The following is a 21,122-nucleotide window of genomic DNA, read 5'->3' on the forward strand; positions in this document are numbered from 1 at the left end:
ATTCGCCACAGTTCACTGGATTATAAATTGTGGGAAACATTTTCAAGACTAGATGAAATTGATATTCTGAGATACTCTTCATCCAATCTAAATGAGTTTTTGGTATTTTATGAAGAAGAAAGGGCTAATTTCTATAAAGGTGTTAAGCTACTAGAGACGTCTCCCATAATATTTCCAATAGTTCGGAATAAGAAAAACTGAATAGTAGAGCTACCACTATCATTTTTGTTTTTGTTTCACTTCAGGGAGCTGAAGCATAGGTTCATGAAGGATCCCAGTGAAAAGTTTAAGCTGCATGAGTACGTGAACAAGGAGATGAAGGGCGCCGGCTGCTGCAGGACCTAAACGGCTGAAAATGTGCGTCCATGCGCCGATTAACCGTCATTTTAACGTTGGAAATCATTTCTGGACTTACGGAGGACACTGATTTGTCTCCACAGTTGTACAATTTTCCTGACATTAAGTTTCTCTTGTTTTAACCCTTTCACATTCTTCTATTCACCTAATTGTTTCTTTCGCTATTATCAGCGCATGCTGATAATGTCTTATTGAACACATAAGACAGAACAGCTCAATTAGATCCATGTTAAAAATGAACATTCTTACTTCTCAAGGCAGCTGTACAGTCTCTGACTAATTATTTTTGTTCAAATTAATTTATTCACAACATGATTCTTTTTTTTTTCCTTTTGTGAAGATGCTTAGTTGCAAGGTAGCTTATTTCCCACATGTCCTCATTATTTTTTATCTATATTGGCAGCTTATGTTAGAATGCTGTGGATTATTAAATCTAGTTGTTTTGATGTTTCTTGTGTACATGTTTCAGTGACCATAGATGTCTTTCAGCAGGCTCCGGGGGGTCGGGTTGACTTACCAGCACTAATTCAGAATATTTTGGTGATTCATGGGTGAATATTTGGGGATATGCATCCTTTCATCACACAGTAAAAAGCAAACTGTTGTTGCTATTTTTGGTACAAAGTTACTGATGAGAAGAGTTTGAAAATTCCTGTGTACAAATGTTTATCTTGCGCTGTTAACTTCTATTTATTATCTAATGTATTTTTTTTTTTTATCTTCAGCCTAATTGGGGTAGCACCGTGGGTAGTGGTTAGATCTGTTGCCTCACAGCAAGAGCATCTTGAACTTGGAAATTTTAGCTGACATCTTTCTGTGTGGAGTTTGCATGTTCTCCCTGTGCATGCCTGGGTCCTCTCCGGGTACCACGGTATTCCTCCCACAGTCCAGAATCATGCATGCCATGGTTGACTTAAATCACCCAGAAAGTGAGTGTGTGAGTGAGTGTGTGAGTGAACAATTGTTTGTCTGACTTTTCATAAGTGTTGGCTCTGTGATTTGACGACGTCTCGTCCAGGATGTAACCCATCAGTCGCCTGATGACCATTTGAGAAAGGCACCTGCTTTGCCGTGGCAATGAAATTCAGCAGAGACAGGAAATGAATGGATTAAAAAAATGTAATGTTTAAATACTATTATAGGTGTTAAAATATATCAAGAATGTTTGTTGTAAATACCTATGTTTTCCATATTTAAATAATTATAGTAAAGCTTAATAGTACCTTAAAGGCACTTTCTGTGGTGTTATCTTACATGTTGTATTAGAAACAGGGATGTGCTGATCCAAGACCCTAAAGGAACTAAACCTCCATCACCTGTTGTTGATTTACTGTCCGTGGTTTTGTCGGACATGCTTGGAAACTCCCAAACGGCTCTGAGTGTAAGGAAGAAAGACGCGTACAGAAATCGGCTGAAACACTTCTCATTAAATCTGATGACGTTAAAAGCAAAGCACCAAGTGTATATAGCATTAAAACCTCCTTTTCTACAAGTTTTGGAGTTCAAAGTGAAATATCTTTTAAGGCAAATTATCAGCAAGTCAAATCAACACAGAGCTGACTTTAGATTAGAAACAACTTTGTTACAAGATCAGAGAGGACAAGTTGTCTTTAACAAGAATTATAAATACATTCAGTCACATCTTAGATAACATGTTGTTGGGAGGTTTGTTTTTTAATGTGTTGAGGGCGCATGCTGATAATGTCCTGCAAAGTGTCAAGATGAACCAAAACAGCTGTTGCTATGAAGAAAAATGAAAAGAAAATGTACGCTTTATGAATGATCAGACTCTGTATGAGTAAGATATAATCCTAAATATTTCACATCAGAGTTGGAGACAACAAAAATGAGGATCAGCGTCATCCCCAATTAGAAGTCTGTGTAAATGTATGTTCTGTTGTGATATTTGTCGTATATGAAAACTGCAGGCTGCTTCATATTTTATTTTTCAGTGCTACAATATGAATAAATATAAGTATGATATATCATGCCTTGTTTTTCTTAAGAACATTTGAACTTGTTGTTTGTAGCTGTTAAAATAAAATCTATTCTTTGGAAAAGACAAAAAGGTGTATTACTTTAAAAAAAAAAAACATTCCTGTTTGTATTCTTCTCATCACATGAGTCTTATTCTGAACATCTTTCTGTGCTGCATGTTCATACGGATAGTTTTTGGCACCATAATAATAATATTATTACTGATATTAAAAGTGTGTTAATACATCTTTATAGAAACCATAGGTCATCATAAAACATTACTTTGCCTTTTTATTCACGGTTCAGGCAAATTATTTCGGATGGAGCCCTGAAGGCAAAATTAATGAGTCACTGGAGATTTTAGAAAAGACTTGAGTTTTGTTTAAAAAAAGTGTTGTTTTGTCACCCTCTGCTGGACGTAAATTAAATAACATGTCACCCACTAACATGTTAAACTTGGATTTATCATGAAGCTGCTTAATGCAGAAACTGAGAATAAAATAGCAAATCAGTGCTTGTAATACAATCCTAGAAGTATTGTACACATATAGCCTACAATTAAAAAATAAATTATTAAATACAATTGCACTCATACATGTACAGTAATTCAAAATAGCATCCATATGTGAGACTATACATCATTAGTCTTGTACTATGTTATACTCTCAGTCTTTATATTCCTGTTAAATGGTCCAAATGTCATTTATTTGCAGCAAGGATCAGTAGTTGCAGTATTGATTATTCTCGAATGTAACTGAGAAAATTAGATACTGATGTTTCCTCACATGCAAGCACCAGCAGTTTTGTCCCATTTTAAGTTTGTACGTAGCATATTATACATGTCGTGGCATCTGGCAGTTGTGGAGTGATGGACTTTTTCAGGGAAAATGAGTCTGGCTCCTGTTGTTAATGAAGAGGAGGAGCTGTCAAATGCCGTTCATCTTTGCATCAAACACAAGGCTTTGTGCAAGCCTCCGGTGTGAGATGCACTTCAAGCAGAAGCACAATCATGGTTTGTGTTTAAAATAAGCTTCCACTGCAGAAAGAAAAGAAAAAAAATCACAGATGTAACGCATCAGACTAATTCTGTGAGTCAAAAGTGACCATTATCACTTAATTAATCGGCTTACCGGCGTACTCCTGTGGCAGCATCGGTCGACTGATGACAATCTGAAATGCTGCCATCCAGGCTTTCTGATCCTCTGCAGTCTCACAGGCGAAAAGAAACTTCCTGTCTGGAGTCACTATAGTGATTCCAAACGGCCAGTGGGTCCCCTGAACGTTGGCAGGGAGGCCAGGAAGGACAGTGTAACTGTTTTCTTTGCTGCCGATGAAAACCTCACCTCGAGCATAGGCATCCTATGAACACAGAAAGAGTCACACAGATATCACCATGCAAAAACAAAAGCTATCTGGCTGTCCTGATAAGTTAGGCACCACAATCCAAGTCTGTTTAGTTATTTTGGCTACTATCACGCAAAACTCTACTCTAAACAAGAGGCACAGCGGCATCTCCTGGTGACTGAGGTAAACTACAGCTTTGCTCTTGAAATTGTTGAGTGCATACCAGCGGATCCTTGAAGTACATGAGCCTCCTGTCATCCATCGTAAACCACCTCTTCTTGAAGCCTTCAGTGTGCTGTAAGACAGAAAGGAAGGGTTCAACATAGCCATCGATACAATAAATTTTAAATCACTGTTGTCAATTATAAGTTTACATTGGGGTCAATGACTAGGAATAGGCAGATCACCTTTGGTCCGGTCTTCTCCATGTAACCCTCCTTTATGTAGTTCCTGGTCAGCTTTGGTAACAACTAGGGAAAAAATACAAAAAACATCATGACCACAAACTTGAAAGTATTTCGCTGGAAATTTGTTATAGCAGCAACAAGGAGAAGCACTTATTTGTACAAAAGAAGAAGAAGAAGAAGACGAAGAAGAAGAAATTGGTACAGGATTTTCAAAATTTTTTCAAAAAAAATATTTTGAAAGTCGTGGAGTTCATTTGTATTCAGTCCTCCATAATATGAAAGCCCATACAAAAATCTAATTAACCAATTCTTTTGAGAAGTCACCTTATTTGTAATACAATACAAATGCACCACATTTTTCAGATTTCAGTGTGAGGACAATGGATCATTTCCTTTCCGTTTCACAATTGTGCTCGACTTTGTCTTCTATAGTGCACGATTCCAGCAAAGTGTAGTTTGTTGTCATAAAGTGACAAATATGTGAAAAAGGTGACGTCTGTCATATACTATATGACAGACGTCATATAGTATATGACGTCTGTCATATACTATGACAGACGTCATAGTATATGACGTCTGTCATAAAATTATTTCTTATTTTTATAAGAAATAAAAAGAACTCTTTATTTCTTATATACTATAAGAAATAAAGAGTTTATTTCTTTTTAAGAAATAAACTCTTAAAAAGAAAAAAAAAAAAGATGCTTTTGGTGAAAAGCAGTCAGAATTACAGGGAATCCTGAGGAGGCCAAAATGCCTTTCTACTTAAGAAGAACTTTAAAATGGCCTTCACAGCAGTGGATTTGTCAGCTGCATCATAAGAATCATAAACTCCATCATAAGAATGAATCATTGCATAAAAAACTTTTTTTTTTTTCTGCTCACAGTCCAAGTTTAAGGGCCTGGCATTGGAGGCGATCTGCTTCATTTTTGTTTTACTTGCAAAAGCTATCATTATTCAAACTCATAGTTCTGCATGTCACAAGCTACACTTAGTCGCATTTGGATACATTTTTAGTCCTCTAGCAATTAAACTGACAAGACTTTGAAGAATATATTATAGAGACTGGAATCATGACCAAACTTTTACTGTTGAATTCAAAGCGCGTTGTCTTTTTAATGAAACTATTTAAAATGCAACTCCATTTCCATGACATTCTTTTGCAACAGTGTGCTACATGTGTCTTTTAGGTGCAAGTCAAAAACAAAGCATTGAATTAAACATGTTTAATGTGAAATTTTAGACTCCTGACAGTTTAAACAAAACAAGTGTGGGTTTCACAACTGATGCAGTGATGTTCAATGCATGCAATTTTTGATTTCCTTTTCTTTCCGGGCAACATCATGTTTTTAAATCTACGGGATGCAGTATGTTTAAGGTTCAGCCTTATGTTCCCTCATCTGTCATCTGTCAAGTTGACATTACCTTATATGGTAACACTTCATTTGAAGGGGTGTGCATAAGGCTGACATGACCCCGTCATAAACATGACATAACACCTGTCATGAACACGAAGAAGTCTTTATGAATGTTTATGACTGGGTCATGAGCTGTCATTCGGTAAATAATGACACTTTTAATGCAAAGTTGCTCTAAAAGTTGCATTAAAAGTCCATTAAAAGTGCCAACTTTGCATGATTTTGTAAATTATGATAATTTAATGCAAAGTTGTCTTATGCACAACCTTCAAATAAGGTGTTACCCATTATGTTTACTCTTGAAGCAGAGGTTTTCAGATATTCCAAATACTGCTACCAAAGTTACTCTCGAAATGTAAAAGTTACTAGGAAAATATATCATTTTAGAAACACCTATGTAGTCATATGAATTCTGCAGACACGTACTAAACATATACTCACCTCAGAGTTTGGAGCACCAGGAAATGCCACCTGCAGGTAGTGATATCTTGCACCTCTGATTGCATTGAACCAGTCAACAATTTCCTTTAGGACAAAACATCAGGAAGCATCAGAAACGGAGTCACTTCCAGCTCTTCCTCTGTCACATTTGACACAGATGACTCCAGCACAGTACATGATATTTATTATGGCTTAAAATGTTTGAACTGAAGGAATTCTGACAGAAAACATGCTGACCTTGCCGTCCTCGTGATAAACAAAGATATTTCTGGTGCTGTTGTCCTTCAAGTAGGTGATCTGCAGCCCATGAGAAATGCCAGTTTTAGATGGCTGAAAAGTGGCATTCACTGTGCTGAGCTTCATGATCGCTTTGGGCTCCCTGGCCTGAGGGGAGAAAAACAGGAGTATGGTAAGGCATCATGCTTTTAAGTCCTAAGTTATCAATTTCATGTAAAAAAAAAAAAATAAATAAATAAATAAAAATGCAATAACTGAACCCAACCTGAACATTACGTAGACTTGAATTTGCTTATGTAGCTCATAAAATTTCCTATGTGGCATTGTGCGAAGCGACACGTTAGAAACCAACTCACATCGTGCTTGTTGAAGTATTTCAGGACACCTTCACGTTCCGTCAGGATAAATTTTCGACTGAGGTACTGGCCGTTGTCTCTTCCTCTCTTCCATAAGGATCCTTCTCTGTAGCCTGCCAAGAACAAAGATCTTTTTGTGATTAGGGATTCAAAACACACAAAAATGGAACGATTCATATATTCAAGCCTCTCTTTTTTTTAGCTGATCCATGATGCATTCAACAAACTTGTAGGGCAATACATCTATTCCCAATCGCAGTGCAATATCAGAGTATTGCAATGTGAGGTGTTTTTTAAGCATTTATTGATATTGCTATGAACAACTTAAATGCATTTCGGTGAGAACAAAAGCCCATGAAAAGTGGTCAGGAGTGATGAATAAAAAACACAGAGGAAAACGTGGGTCGGTTGCCATTGAAATGTGACAACTGAACGTTTTCCTTGAATCGGGTTCCTTTTCTTGTCTGCGTTGTGGATAAGATCAAAGACATATTTTATGAAACTACAAACTCACATGGGAACATTATCTCCTCTTCTCCACAAGTAAAAAAGAAAGCAGCAATTTCTCCTTTTTGTGCTTGTATATACAGCTGTGAGAGTGTTTCTTCAATGAGATACAGCGGCCACTGAGGACAGTGTCAGAACTGAAATGTTTTCACTCTGCTACTATTGTGTGAAAAGCACATCGAGTTCAAAAATAAAGCCCTCAAAGTTTAGACAAAAACCTCAAAAACGATAGCTTTCTGCCTGTGTGTGTGCGTTTGTTTGTAATACCTTGTGGGGACGATTTTCCTGACATATACCACGTTGTGGGGACCAATTGCTCCTTGTGGGGACCGGAGCCTGGTCCCCACAAGGGGAAACCCTGTTTTTGGGTCAGGGGTCAGATTTAGGGCTAAGGTATGAATTGAGTTTTGGTTAGGGTTAGGGTTAGGGTTAGGTATGCGATGGATAGGGTTAGGAAAAGGGTAAAGGTAAGGTTTAGGCTGTAGAAATGAATGGAAGTCAATGGAAAGTCCCCACAAAGATAGCAACACAAACATGTGTGTGTGTGTGTGCGTGCGTGTGTCTGAGCATGTCGTATGTTCACCCTTTTAGTGTATGTGGTCAGTCTTGTAAACCTTAATCAGCAAAGGGAGGAAGAACATCTGCTGTTAAAAGATATAAATAATTCAGCTTCAACTGATCGCTTCCAGAACCAGTCAGAACATCACTAAAGCAAACGCACACACACACACAAACACACACTAGGGCATTTAAAGGAAAAAAGCAAAAAAAAATAAAAAAATAAAAACAGCAAAGTAGGTTTTCAGCCAAGCTTTTAATTTTCGGAAAAATTGAAGGAGTCAAGCCTTTAAATTTTTGAAGAGACTATGAACATTCATCACCGTTTTTGAAATTCACACACACATAGACACACAGACACACACACACACACACACACACATACACACACACACACACACACACACACACACACACACACACACACACACAATCGGACTCATCTGTCTATCTATTCCTGGGCCTCTTCCTGACATTCACCACAATGCCCATATTTAGCCATTATCAGACAGAACACAATGCATTGTTATGCGTGCATTTTCACACGTGTGACATCAAAACACAGACATGCCGATTCAAACTATAATATTATTAGTACATCTCGTATTCTTTGGGCAAAGTGCTGATCGATCCAGGGTGCAGCACTGATCGCAAGCATAATTTTTCCCTAATAAATACTATATATTTACTTTTTGGGTTTACTATGATTCTAATTGTATATTTTAGAATGTAGTTTGTTTAATTTACATATTCAAAAGTAGCTTAAAAAGTTCACTTGTGGCTACACCAACCTACAGGAATTTTCTGAAAGTAGACCACATGAGAAACAACTGAACTAAACCACTTCCCCACCAGAAACTATACTAGAGAAGCATTTCCCTATAGAGCTGAGATCATCATGCTGCTTTTGGATAGAATAAAGGAGAATGCAATAAACAACAAGAACAGCCCATTCTGGTAAACGCACAAGGAAGTAAAGAAGATATTGATGTTTGCTTTGCGAGTTTGTCCGAGACCTCTATGATTAGTTTCTTATTTCATTGCTCAGTTAAAAAGTAACCATGTTTTATCCACATGCTGCAGCAAATTCCTCATTGACCAATGACTTTTTCAATGATTCATGAGACCGACTGCTATTAATGTACCAGAGAGAGAGGCATGGTCCCTCTAGTCATAATTACATCAACCCAGAAAGGTGAACAAGTTCAAGACTGGTAGAAGTTGAAAATAAAATAGCGAATTTACGACCAAACCAACTGGTTTTTGTACTAGTGCAAAGTTAGATCAAGGTTTTACAAAGTTACAGTTTCAAAACCACGAAGATCAAACGATTCCCATGTGCTAAAGTCCTTGAAATAAGATGCCAAAGAAATTTCTAGCGTTAAAAACTGTTACTATCAATTTAGTGATGGTAACAATAAGTTGTTACTATCAATTTCTCAATTTATTAGCCGCACATTTAGTACAACGGCTGACCAAATTGCTGCATAAGCTCACCAATAACTTGACTAATAAATTAAAACTACAATAAACATAAGATATTAAAACTTCTTAAATGAATAAAATAAAATAAAATAACCCAACAAAAGCTAATATATAACTGTATGCAATGGAGTAGACATTTGTTGTTAAGCTGTTCTTAAAATCTCTAGCAGTCTGTGCAGCTTTAAAGTACGGAGGCAGGTTGTTCTGCAGCTCCGGCTGCTCTGCCTCTGAGCCTGGTTCCACGGATGTCATTCAACATTTGATTTGTGGACCTTAATGCTTTGGGTGGAGCGTGAGAGTGCAAAAGTTTAGGCAAACATCCTGGTGCTAAATCACTATGACTTTTAAAAAGAAGCAATAAACTCTGAACTGGATCGAATAGGAAGTCATAGTATAGAGAGGTAAGCTTAGGTGTGATGTTATCACAGTGCCTCGTTTTTGTCAGAAAAAGTTGAGTTGGCATTTTATATATTAAAAAAAAATAAATAAATAAAACACATACATAGAATCACAGTAACCTAAGTAGGATGCAATAAAAGCCTGGGTTACTTTCTCAAATTTCAAGTGTTATTTTATCAGTAGTAGCAATAACTGTTGCTTTTCCTCAACCGTGTTATATATTTTTGATTTAACTGTTTGTGTACATATTGTAAAACTGGTATTTTTCACACATTTTAACACATGCATTGATGATAATCTTACGCCAGTTTGTGCCTGCAGGTTCTATGACTGTGTTGGGCTTAAATTCTGCGAACAATGTTACCCAGAATGCTTGCGCACAAAGAGGGCATTCTTCCTCAATGGCAGAGGCACGCAGCCACATGCTCCCAAACCTCTGCACAGTGTAAAACAAGAAGCCACAGACAGCAAGACACAGTGTTCAGCAGTCATGAGACTCTGATAGCAGCTTCTAATCCTCTACCTGAAACTGAAATCAGACATGTAGTTCCTACATGTACACATTCATGTTTTTGCATGATGCTAATCCGAGATGCTGTAGACTGTAGCGTGAAGAATAAATGCATTCTAAACTGATTACTGATACTTCCAGTCCCAGTAACTTAAGCTGGGAAGTGCTAAGTATTCATTTGTTAAATGAAAAACAGCAGCAGAGATGCAAACTATGTGTTGTTGCTGCAAAGTTAGATAAAAGTAAAAATAAAAAATGGCCAGAAGACAGGCTTTCTTTAAAGAAGGTTCAACTGCCTTTATTTCCAAGCTTCCTGTTTCCTGCACATATGCAACTAAGGGAAATGGTCAATTAAAGCCGATAAAAACCACAGTTAGTAACCACTTTTCAGAATAGGCAGAAAAGTGAACTTTTAATACTTTCCCTGACTGTTTGAAAAAAAAAAAAATAAAATAAAATAATAATAATAATAATAATAATAACAACTGTTGTCAGCAAACATTCTGTCGTTAGGGGTGTTTATCAGGTCATAAAGGTTTAACATATACTGAGTGACCACTGACCAGTGACAGTAGAGTATTTCATTTAATTTTTATTATTATTATTATTATTATTATTATTATTATTATATTTAATTGGACAGAATTGACTCCGGTCTTTTTCCCTATTTGTATATTTTGTTTTTCTTTGCAAAATAAAATTATTTAAAGAGAACTTTGACTCAACATGCTGCAAAAGTACAGCGAAGAAAAGAAAAGCAAATGCTGTTTCTCATTTGTTATACATAGCATGCATGAGATTCTAACAGCTTAAAACGTTTCAGCAAAGACACAAAAATGTTACAATACCACAGATTTATTTTATTCAAAAATATATATATACAAACTAAATAAATTTTAAAAATTGTGTGACGTCACAGGCATTCTGCTTTCATAGTGTAACACAATGAGTTTAATATTACCTGTTTAATTAACAGCTTCACAAGTCGTACCTTTAGAATAATGTTACCTCCGTTACACTGATGGGTATGAAATGTTTTAGCAATTTTGACAAAGCTAGCTAGCTGTCTGGCACAGATAGACAGACAGTCATTAAACTGTGTCTGTCTGACTGACAGAGATAAAAAAAAAAAGGTAATTTAGTAAATGCAGCACTGGCATGCAAAGCTTTGTCTGTAACTTCTCATTTTGTGTCAGCCATTGCAACCAAGAACGCTGTTAATCATTTGCCCGTGATGCTGGGAATTCATTCACCACTGAATCTGTTTTGCTGTGCAAGATGCAAACAGTTTGGTTCCAATGCACTCAAACAAGCATCTCATGTTTAATTGTACAGGTACATTTCATTGTTACCTGCAGAGTAGGGCTCCTGCCTCTCTACGCACATAAACTCCTTCCTCTCGTACTTGGCTCGGATCCACTGGTCCCGTAGGAGCCTGCAGAACACAGTGGATGGTAAATGATTAATGGTTGTTTATCTCATTTGTCTCAAAAGGAAGAGGCGATCTTTTGTGGTTAATGTCACTCCTCCAATTTAGCTTCTGAAGAAGAAGAAATTTAAATGAAAAGCCTCGCATGTGTTTTTAAACTCAGTTATCTCTTATTAAAGCCTTTTATTCACTTAGGTTGCTAAGTTCAAATACACATTAGCTCTAAATACACATGGTTCTATAACTACAGCCTTTATAACTGTTAAGCTTGTACGCGTCATCTTGGTGAACCAAAACCACAGATGGCATCTTTTTGTTGAGCAGAACTCTAAATGCGAAGTTGCCAATTACGCCTAAGCACTAACCAATACAGAAGATGATGTTTGTCCACGGAATGTAATGCAAACTTGTCCGCCGCAGTACATTTATTATTCAGAAAGCATTAAAATAGGGTGCTGTGAAAATAAACTCTTCACCTTTTTGTCCCGCTTCAGTGTTTCAGATCATCAATTAGCAAACTGAGTGAATCCAAGACAGCAATTTTCAAATTAACATTTTATTTGGTAAGGGCAAAAAGCTCTTTAAACTAATTAAGTCATGTGTCAAAAATTGCCCGTTCAGATCCACTCACCGCAACCAGGCCTTTAAATTAATGCCAAATTCAAGTAAAAATAAAATAGATATAAACTTAAATATAAACTGTCTGGCAATATATAGTCAACTCAAAATGCAAAACATGTTTCAATCTGACAAAAAAGAAACAAAAAGGTAAGTAATTGACATTTTCCAGTTTGGAAAGGTTCCTACGTCATTTCTACGGACTTTGGACTTCAGAAAACCAAATTCAGAGCAATTGTCTACAAATAGAGAAAACAGAACAGTGGGAAACTTTCTCTAGAGTAACGGCCTGAAAAAATTATTTAACTAGTGCATTAATGACTCATACAGGAAATCACATAACAATTTAGAACAACATCTGCAGCATTATACGCCTCACTTGTCCTAGTTTGGTCAAACATGGTTGTGGTCTTTAAGATAAAAAAAGAACGTGAATTGAGCCTGCTTAAAAAAAAATCTTGTTGACCATTTTAAACATCTTTATGCTTTTTTAATAAAGTGCTTATTGATTAAAAAGAACTTAGAACAAAAAGCTGTAACCTCTGTAATGACAATGGTCAGATTTCAGTACTTTGTGTGTCAATGTGGTGCTGCGATGCAAACAAAAGCTATTCAGAACACGGATTAATCCAAGAAAAATGAGACTTTCAGCAATTTTATCCTAATGTGTAATGAAAAAAATAAATAAATTGTCTTAGGTGTAAAAGTTTGAACTCAAATACCAAACAGGACAGAAAATCCTAAGATTAAAGAGGGTCATAGAAGCAGGACTACTTACATGCAATCTTTAGAGGTGGGTCGATAATAGAAGGCAGGTACTATCTGTTCATATTTGGCCTTTGCAGCATTGTTCCCCACAGAATCTATAAACTACAAAGAAGAAAGATGAAGGCTTGTTTTCCACATAGCAAACACTGAGCAACATTAACTTAGCTAGCTGATCGTGTTAACTTACAATGAGTTCATATGTGCTGCGATACTGAAATGGGCCGCTGTCATTAAACCCCTTAATGGTAGAGTATGATAAATAATACCGCAAACGGGTTTACTCCCATGTTCCGGGTTTAGTTTAGATGCTATGTGTCAAGATCTGAATAACATCTCCCATTACTTAAATGAGTTGATTTCTTTCTGATTACTCCCCATCCTTAGACACAATTTTTTTTTTTTTTTTAACTATGTCACAAGTTTCACTGGTGGTATTTGAGCTTCTTTTCAAGGCACTCAGAGGAAATGTTTTTCTGATTTATTTACAATAAAAACACAACAGAAACCAGCTGCATCATAAAGCTACTAAACTCAAACAAGATGGCAGGTCAAACACACTGACCCATGCTTCAAACATATGCAACTTAAAAGAGGAAGTGTTGTGGAATGCTCTAGAAACCCCACCCTGACAAACCGAAGCAGAAATCTCTGTGCAAAGATAGTCAGAGGCTACTACTGCTTCGCCCCATTTCCCTTAGAAACCGTACTTTGATCGAGGAGTGATATCGAGCGCAACTAATCCTTGTGCAAGTTGAGAAATGTAATTCTAAAGGGCGGATCACTATTAGTATAAGCTAATTTGTTGTTTTTAATAAACTCAAACAGCAAAAGAAGATTTAAAAAAAAAACATGCTGTATATGTGTATTGTGGGACAAGATTTAATGAGACACAAACTTCCACAAACTTTTATCACTGCAGCTATCACTATTGGTCATATTGGATTTTGAGGTTGGATGATGAGAAACGTCTGTCCTTCATCATTGGGATTATAGCTTCAAGAGCCCTGCTTGTTTGTTTGTTTTTTTCCAAATTTAACAAGAAAACTCTTTCTTTGAATGTGTTGTGAAAATGAATTAACTTTCCTTTCCCTCTTTGTGAGAAAACAACTAATGGAGACATCTAACTGTAGTGTCATTTATTATGGCTTGCCTGCGGTACATATATGGCTTATTAAGTATTTATAGAAGTGGCACTTAGTGTTAGAACCACTGATCTAGAGATAATGTTCATGAGTGAAGTACACGACAAACTTTCTTTCTGCTTTCAGTAAAACAATGTCGCTATAAAGGCAGATTCCTACTGTTAGTGGTCTTTATTTATTTATTCATTCTTAAAGCTGGTTTAAGAATTGCACACTCACTCAGCATTCACGCGAAAGACATTATCGATAGCAGCTGATACTGTAACCGGTCAAAAGCAGATGTGAAACCTTCTAATCTTTTAGAGATCCTTATTATAAAACTGTTTCAGGTCATGTTATGCTGTTGAAATAAAAGGCTTGTTTTCAGTGACGTGCTGCTATAATTTTAGAGCTAAATGGCAAGACTTTGCATGGAGTTATACAGAAGAAGAAAACAACAATAGCAGAATATTTCACCTTATGAATAAGGGGGGGAGGGGAGTTTTACTAGTCCCTAGTGTCTCTCTAGGTTCTATTCTTTGAAAGAGCGATGTTGCTGCTTTACGACATCCTTCCTCTTATTTGTTTCTTATATATGACAGTGACTTGCAAACACATTAATTTCTCTTCAACTTTTGTACATTTTGTCATATTACCAAAAAAAAAAAAAAATGAAAGTATGACGAGCATGACAAAAAGTTGGCCTGCTGACAGACTTTCAAACTTGAGTTGTGGTTCTCTGCAACTCCTCCAAAGAGACCACAGACCACTTGGCTGTTTGTGTGATTAATGCTATCCTTACCCGACCTGTTACTTTAGCAGAATGACCATTTGTAGGTTCACAGTTGTGTCGTTCTATTTAAATTTTTTGGATGAGGGCATAAACAGTGCTCCATTAGAAGTGAATTACACACTCCATCTGCTAACTGGGAGATTTCTTTGCATTTGATTTTATTTTGGGGTATCAACATGTGACAAAGTTCAAGGGACATGATGAATTTGTTTGCAAGTCAGTGTATAAATTTCCCAACACACTTGCACACACTGGTCGTCTGGAACAATATGTTACCATAATGTTACCAATTTCCTGCAGAATGCACTGCTATCTTAAAAACCTGTTTTTAAGAGCGGAATTGAGATAATGGACTCTTAAAAGTACCTGAGTGTTCACCTGGACAATAAACTGGACTGGACTCACAACACTGATGCATTTTAAGGGAAGGGACAGAGCAAACGGCCTGCTGAGGAGGCTGAGATTTTTGGGAGTGCAGAAGGCGTGCCTGAACAGTTTTTTTTGACTCTGCAGTAAAATCCGCCATTTTCTATGGCACCATAAGTTGGAGCAGCAGCTTATCTACAGCTGAGAGGAAGCAATTAGCCAGGCTGATCAGGAAGAACAGCTCTGTCCTAGGATGCCCCCTCGACGCAGTGTATGCGGTGGGAGATAAATGAACTCTGGCCGAAATAACGTCACTGATGGACATGAAGCTGTTGCAGATTCTGCAAGTTTCTTCAGTGACAGACTGCTGCATCCTAAATGCACAAAGGAGCATTAGCATAGGGCCTTTCTCCTAGCAGCTGTAAGATTTAATAACCCATCTTTGCTTTGTTGTTTTTTTAAGCTGAAATAAACATATATTATTTTGCACATTTTCAAAACAACCAATCAAACAGAAAGAGTCCACACAGACACAAGAACAGGACGACCACTATTGCCACAAACGTAAATTTAATTTCCTGCTTTTGAATGGCGTTTTGCTCCGCTTTTTTTTTTTTTTTTTTATGAAGACAGAGGAGTCATTTGCTTTATGCACGTCTTCTGTAACATAAAGGTCTGCACATTTCCAAGATCTTAGAAACACACAAGCGCCCCTGCAAACTCGTACAAAGACGCTGGCTGTGTCGGCCAGCTGCTGGCTCACGCCTTTTAGACCAAGCTCAATTGATACCGTTGACTGGCAGCGGTGATAACGCAGGAGGCAGAAAGCGGCACTGTCAGTAGTTTGAGTGGGAATAAAGACACTGGAAGCAGTGGTTACTCTGAGTTTTCTTTTAAATCAGAGGTGTCAAAAGAGTGGCCTGTGGGAGGTTTGCTGCCCGTAGAATGACTTTGTGTCAATTCAAGAATAATACAGTAGCTGATGCAGATTGAAGGCTGCTTTTTTATCTCGTACGATAATGTTTCTAACTGATTAAACAAAAAGTATGTCTCCTTTTTAATATCTTAGTAAATGAAACATCCAGCTGGCAGATTTGAACTCGTCAAAACTTGGCAAAATGAAGATTTTTTTGTTTTGTTTTTTAAAGGAAGAGTGACCCATATCCCTTTCTTGTTGCTGCTGAGAATATATTGAAAGTGTTTTTACAAGGTCAAGAAAACAAGAAACAACACAAAAAAAGTTTTAAGAATCTTTTGCCTTGGCGCGATGATATTATCAGTCTACTTAATTAAAATATTGCATGTTCCCACTATTTTTAAGCAAGTAAAAAAATCAAAAAAAAGAATCAATAAAAATAATTAGAATAGTCAATAACAATTCATGCTTAAAGATGAAACTCTGGGTCTTTTGATTTGTTCAGAAAGTTTTGAAGTAAAATTGAAAAAAATAAAATAAAATAAAGAAAATCTCACCTCTAACTCAGAGTAGCTCCAGGGATCCAGCAGTAGGGACTTTACCTTGCTGATCTGAGCAATGTTTCTATGGAGACCTGAGCAACTGTGACACACAAACACCCCCAGGGTGTAGGATGCCCATTCTGGGTCTGCAATTTAATATAACACATATATCAGAAATTAGTTGAAGTGAACAGAGGAATATTACATGTGGGCTAAATGACCAAATGCATTATCTGATTTCATTTAACTCACTCCTGAGTTAAATGAAATCACTCCTGATTTAACTCAGGAGTGAGTTAAATCTGATTTCATTTAACTCACTCCTGAGTTAAAGGAAATCAGATAATGCATTTGGTCATTCCTCTACTGCATATGCATATGGTCAGAGTCTCTATTGTCTCTCCAGATTGTTTCTAAACTAGCTGCAAACAGTAAAAACAACCCTAATTTTACCATTTATAGAGTTCCTGAGTCTTAATTAGAACACAAGTAGATAATTAGTTGTGAAATCTGAACTCATGCGATGATAATCATTTCAGTAAGCAGAGACAGGAGTCTAATACTTGAGTAGAGAATGACAAAGAGTTTTGTGTAAAAACTGCTGCAGATCCTGCAGTCAGATTAGAGCAGAACAGAGTTTCTGTTGTGGCTTTTCGGTTGAATTTAAAGTTGGCCAAGCATTAGGTTGTCTTAAACATAGTGACAATGTTTTACTTTCACCAAACACAGACTGAAAATTTTACTAATAACTACAAGTAGAAGCCCTTTCCAGAAAATGTCAGCAAACAAATGTAACAATGAAGAGCTATGTTTATTTCACTGTCTCTAAGAGGTAAAGGGTGCAGTGGAAACCTTCCAGTTACAACAAAGAACATTTCACAAAACCTTCTTCCCAAATTAAAGAATTGTGTAATGATCTCATATTTGCATCAGGAAGGACTGAGGTTATTGCTAAAGTTTACCAAAACTGCAGTAAACTTGTTTTTGGACGATATCTTAGTAATCATATTATCACATATTGACGCAAAGGTTTCACAAAAAAGAAAGCAAAGATAAAAGTTAAAGGTGATCTATGCAATGGCGACATAAAGTATGTTTCTATTCGGTAGTCCTTCTAGTGTTAAATATAATTTCTAATAAAATATAGCTGCACTTTACTGATTATTTTTTAGCAGGTCACTCCTGCTAAAAAACTATTCTTGATATAACTCTTTTATATCAAGAATGAAATAAAGAATCATTCTTAATATATAAAAAGGTCAAGTTTTCATGTTGATATTGAAACTTCTCAAAACTAAAGTATTGCATTGACAGGAGTTTTGTCTTTTGTGACCTTATGTGTAATTATGGCACAATAAACTAAATTCAATTTTTCAAATCTAGATGATTAAAGTTATTTCAATCAAGTATTCAGTGCATTAATATCCATGATTACCAGTTAAAAAGGACGTGATGCTGTGTGAAAGTGTTTACGTTCCGTGAGTGATGGTTTTAAGGCTGAAAATTGATCTTGGGGAAAACAGATTTTCACATTTTCTCATGCTGCAAACACAAACTTTTAACTGGATTTTTATGTGATAAACTAACACAAAGACATAGTGATAGTTTGTAGTCGTAAAAGAAAAAGTTAAGAGTTCTGAAGATATTCATAAGTCACTGTACGTTCATAACAAATATGAAAATCAAACGTTTAGTGAACACACTTTGAGAAGATTCTTCAGCCAAAAATTACATACAAGGTGTAGCAGTGAAGTGTGCATATGTCTAAAAATATAACTGTTTTCCTTTCCAATTACTTCTGTGGTTGTTGTTTTTTTTCTTTAACTCTTCTGCAGTCGTCTGCCTAGACGACTGCCTCGCTGCACTCCACACGTGTAGTAGACAGGAAGCAGATCACCAAACAGAAGCAAGCAACTCAACTGCGATCACCACATACACATTGAGCAAGAACGTTCTGCAGCAAAGGTGTGACTTCACTCACAGACAGGAAACTGTAGCTGCGCTTCAGAGTAGATGAGGGTGAGATTGAAGCTGACAGGAGGGTACGGAGCCCCAACTTATGTTTGTAAAAAGGGTGGAGGCCAATACACACTCCATAAAAACACAGAATTTTGTCCACTCTCTAGGGCTGCAAGAATCCTGGGATGACATCTCTGTCACCCTCACGACTCAACGCTTCCCGTATCCTGTCAGGTCCTGCCGGATAAGAAATCATTCTTATCTTGGTTTGGGAGTCCTCACAGCTGTTCTTGATACATCATTTTGTGTCACCACCGTTTGTGACAGCCCTGTCAAGTCTTTTCTTCAGCTTTAATTGCCAAGTTTGCGTGTATAAACAAGGAATTTGAATTTGGTTTCACAGCGTATATCAACTTTATACATTGGAAAAAATCTGAAAGAACAATATAGTCCTATGTCCATTCTGTGGCTGCTGGGTTTTTCCAAATAGTGCTCTGTAGTGGAGACTTGAAGATAAAAGTTTAAACAGTTTGTGACCAGGAAGTTTATGGTCTGAGGAGATGTCAGCTCCCCCTTTCCTGACTATAGAGCTATAGAGCAAGTCAGACAAAAGGTTAGTCCTGATGACCCTCTCTGCAGACCTTAATAGTTTGTTTCATGGTCGCTGTTCTGTTTAGTGGATAGGCCAAATCACACAGTGATGGATGTGCACAGGTCAGAATGATTAATGGCAGAGTAGAGGACGGACAGGAGCTCCTTTGCTTGGTTGTCACAAGAAACATAGTCTCTGCTGGGCCATTTTCTGAACAATGGGAATGTGTGAGAACCAACTCAGGACCCGAGCAACAGTGGTTCCTAGGAACCAGAGGCAACCCTGACTTAATAAAGTCATTCATTATGCAATTAGGACACTATTATCCTGTAGAGGGCAAAAACTGCCCTGGCACATGTAGCCTACCAGCCTCCTTATATGGTAATGCCTCACATGCCTAGTGACATGAAAAAAAGAAAGGAGTAAGTGAATATATATTTTTGTCATTAACACAAATATTAGGCTGTAGTTGCTTGATAAATTCCTTAGTAGTTTTTGCATCTGTGGTGTATTTTATATCAAACACAATGGGACCTGTTTGTAATCAGAACAATTAACGTTAAATTTACAGAGAAGCAAACACATGTCCCACAAGTAAAATTTGTAAAATTGTCATGAGCAACCCCTCTTCAAATTTGGCTAAAATGACATAAAGTTGAACATGAGATTAAAAAAAAAGGATGTTTGTATGTAGTTACATATATTTGGGATAAAGTATCTCAGTGATGTTGCAGATACAAACTTATTGGTATCAAGGAACAGCAACTTAGTGACCAGATTGATTTTTGCCCATGTTAACACTGGGCAAAAATCTCATCCTGTGAAAACTTTGAATAAAGATATCCGCCTGAATAAATAAAACGCAACAGCGTGTTGCTGCTGAAAGGATGTTGACTGAGTCAACTCTTAGTTTCATCATGTTCTGACCGCATTGTCACTGAGGACAGAAACGAGTACATCGTTGCTGCTTAAGAAAAACAGCTCAATGGTAATTGTGACACTGTGGTTTTCTCTTAAGTTGTGAGTCAGAACATCTCAAGAAGAAGCCAGCTACTCGCACGATTGAGAAACCCTCGTAAGAAAATCCCCCTGTGCAATATATAACACTAACAATAACTAAAAAATAAAATAAAATAAAAAAACTGTTAACCAGCCTTATTTAGATCGGCTCCAAAAATCACCTGCAACTTCGCAGTCGGCACAGTTTCCATTCCCAGGTTTTCTTAGGAGCTCCTTAATGCGCTCCCTGATCCTTTCCTGGTCCGAAGACATCGCAAACGCTCGCTCCTTGACCGGTTCCTGCTCAGAGGCGTGAAGACCCCTCAAATGTCATCCAAAGTCAGCTCGATGGGCTCTCGGGGACAGGAAGATGTCCAAACAACTTACGAGAAGGCTGTCATTTCAGCTGGAAGGAAGAAGACACCTCGGGCATGCTCTGGTGAATGCATGTTGTCAGAGGCGAGCTCTCAACTTTGTCTCCCCATGAAGTGAGACACCCAGTGGCAGCTTTAAGATGAACATCCTTTAAAGATCAAATCTGAACGGGACTTGAGAGGATAAAAAGAAAAGAAAAAAGTGAAATTATTCTCTAAAAACTTGCTCTTGCGTCGACAAGGTTCAGAAAAAGAGTCAAACATTTGGCACCCAACTGATCAAACTCTTTGAAAGCAAGAGTCCCGCTGATTTCCATACTCTTCTTAAAACCTTGGTTATAAATAGTAATTAAGAATGAGTCTTCACACATTTTGAGGTTTTTCTTATTTTATCCCATAACAAAGAAACTACACTACAGTGTGCTCTGTTGGGATTTTATACGATAGACGAAGACGAAGCATAACATTTAAAGGGAGGATATGCTTTTCAGTTTAACAGAAAATAAATTGAGCAATTTTAACGCATGAATATGTTGTGATCTGAACTGCTGGAGCTAACTGTACTTCTTGGTTCATTCTCCCTTTGGAAAATGAAGTTTCTCTACATGTTTTCTTCCAAGGCTGTCAAATCTTTAACTTAATCTAGT

General features: G+C 37.0%; 2 protein-coding genes across 3 annotated transcripts in view; one reads left to right on the top strand and one right to left on the bottom strand.

The window, feature by feature from the left end:
* The window catches only part of LOC103140989 (ras-related protein Rab-26), a 38,722-nt gene extending 36,687 nt beyond the window's left edge, over window positions 1-2,035 (top strand). For both annotated transcript variants that reach the window (XM_016673512.1, XM_007556372.2), the window contains one exon: window positions 246-2,035. In XM_016673512.1, coding sequence (XP_016528998.1) covers window positions 246-345 — 100 coding nt within the window. In that variant the 3' untranslated portion in view covers window positions 346-2,035. The remainder of the gene's footprint in view (window positions 1-245) is intronic.
* LOC103140988 (arf-GAP with dual PH domain-containing protein 1-like) lies at window positions 1,063-20,577 on the bottom strand. The gene is made up of 11 exons (XM_007556371.2): window positions 20,284-20,577; window positions 16,567-16,697; window positions 12,824-12,915; window positions 11,351-11,433; window positions 6,539-6,651; window positions 6,183-6,329; window positions 5,946-6,029; window positions 4,086-4,148; window positions 3,902-3,973; window positions 3,465-3,693; window positions 1,063-3,370 (listed from the first exon to the last, which is right to left on the bottom strand). The coding sequence occupies exons 1-11, from the start codon at window positions 20,372-20,374 to the stop codon at window positions 3,342-3,344; spliced, it is 1,134 nt and encodes a 377-aa protein (XP_007556433.1). The 5' UTR covers window positions 20,375-20,577; the 3' UTR covers window positions 1,063-3,341.
* Between the last annotated feature and the right edge of the window lie 545 nt (window positions 20,578-21,122).

Source organism: Poecilia formosa, unplaced genomic scaffold, assembly GCF_000485575.1.
Source record: "Poecilia formosa unplaced genomic scaffold, Poecilia_formosa-5.1.2 Scaffold78, whole genome shotgun sequence".
NCBI classification, from domain to species: Eukaryota; Metazoa; Chordata; class Actinopteri; order Cyprinodontiformes; family Poeciliidae; genus Poecilia; species Poecilia formosa.

Bases quoted from the DNA above. Each gene is read 5' to 3' on its own strand.
- LOC103140988 (XM_007556371.2), bottom strand. From the start codon at position 20,374: ATGTCTTCGGACCAGGAAAGGATCAGGGAGCGCATTAAGGAGCTCCTA. The intron at 12,916-16,566 runs GTGAGATTTTCT...TCTTCTTTGTAG, and splicing joins GGAGCTACTCTGAGTTAGAG to TTTATAGATTCTGTGGGGAA. The intron at 3,694-3,901 runs GTATGCACTCAA...CTGTGTTCATAG, and splicing joins TGTACTTCAAGGATCCGCTG to GATGCCTATGCTCGAGGTGA.